This window comes from Geospiza fortis, unplaced genomic scaffold (assembly GCF_000277835.1).
Source record: "Geospiza fortis unplaced genomic scaffold, GeoFor_1.0 scaffold112, whole genome shotgun sequence".
In the NCBI taxonomy this organism is placed as follows: Eukaryota; Metazoa; Chordata; class Aves; order Passeriformes; family Thraupidae; genus Geospiza; species Geospiza fortis.
Genome location: NW_005054298.1, coordinates 18,247,731 through 18,248,856, shown reverse-complemented (window position 1 = coordinate 18,248,856; position 1,126 = coordinate 18,247,731). Strand labels below are relative to the sequence as shown.

The window sequence follows — 1,126 nt, the reverse complement described above, 5'->3', positions numbered from 1 at the left end:
ACAAATAAATAATTGCTTACAGGAGAATTACTAACATTAAAATGCTGATAAGCCAAATAGTATTCTAAATAATACATGTGGTATTTTTAATAGAAGTTGTTTGCAAACTATTTTGTGAGCAAGTAAGGCACAAATCCAGTACATTAGCCTTTTTTGTTGAGAAGAATTTAGGAGAAAGTTTTATTCTCTCTTCTGCCATCTATTCAATTAATTAGAAACATCTGTGAGAACAAAAAAGTCAAAAAAGCCATGCACTTCAGGTCAGTTCCTTACAATACCAACCTGTGCTGAGAACATTACTGACAGTAGTTGAAGGTGAGCTAATAGAAAGTCCCGAGAGACTCTGCTCAAGGCCTGCTGACCCAGGAGGGAGGGTGCTTGAGGGATTAACTGATGATAGCTGAACCTTATTGAAAGAGAAAAGGAAGTTGCATCATTAGGGTTTGTTTCTACATAAACCAAGAGAGGCAGAAAAGCGATAAAATCCATTTTTACCAAGCTGAAGGAGAGGGACCACAACTTACCTCTGTGAAACCATCTTTGAGGGGACTGAGAGATGCACTGGGCAACTGCCCTGGGAGAGAAATCTTCTTTCCCTCTTCAAATGGGCGAGTAGGTATCCTATGCAAATATCCATAACCAATGCCACATCCTAGGCTTTTAAAATATGAAGATTTTTAAGTCAGGCAAGTGACTTTATAGCTACAGACTATAGCAAGCAACACATGAACAACTCAAGACACCACCAAGTTTCAAGGTAGATGCTGTACAACCTTCCCCTCCTGCCCCCACACTGCCTCACTTTCTATGGAGAAATAATCAATACGAAACAATTGAAAAGAAAATCTGTAGCTTTAGCAATAAATACTCAGCACAAAATAAAACTCATTATTATTTAACCAAGCAGCTATACCAGGTATACAGCTTAGAATTCAGCTCTCAGTTGTTGCTTGCAGTGCTGTGTTCTGGCTACTCACAATACTTCAAGGATGTACCACAAGCAAATGACTATTTGGAATTTAATGCAGAAAGAACCATTGCACTTTATGCACTTCTGCACTAGCTAATTTACTGATTTACACCCCTCTCATTAGTAAGGGTGTCTGAATTTCAAGTAAATATATAA

General features: G+C 38.1%; 1 protein-coding gene across 1 annotated transcript in view; it reads right to left on the bottom strand.

Annotated features, from left to right (window-relative positions):
- Nucleotides 1–1,126, bottom strand: part of GORASP2 (golgi reassembly stacking protein 2) — an 8,053-nt gene that overhangs the window by 4,709 nt on the left and 2,218 nt on the right. The window contains exons 5-6 of the mRNA XM_031055821.1: nucleotides 525–657; nucleotides 283–406 (exon numbers count right to left, since the gene is read on the bottom strand). Of these exons, the coding sequence (XP_030911681.1) occupies nucleotides 283–406; nucleotides 525–657 (257 nt within the window). The remainder of the gene's footprint in view (nucleotides 1–282; nucleotides 407–524; nucleotides 658–1,126) is intronic.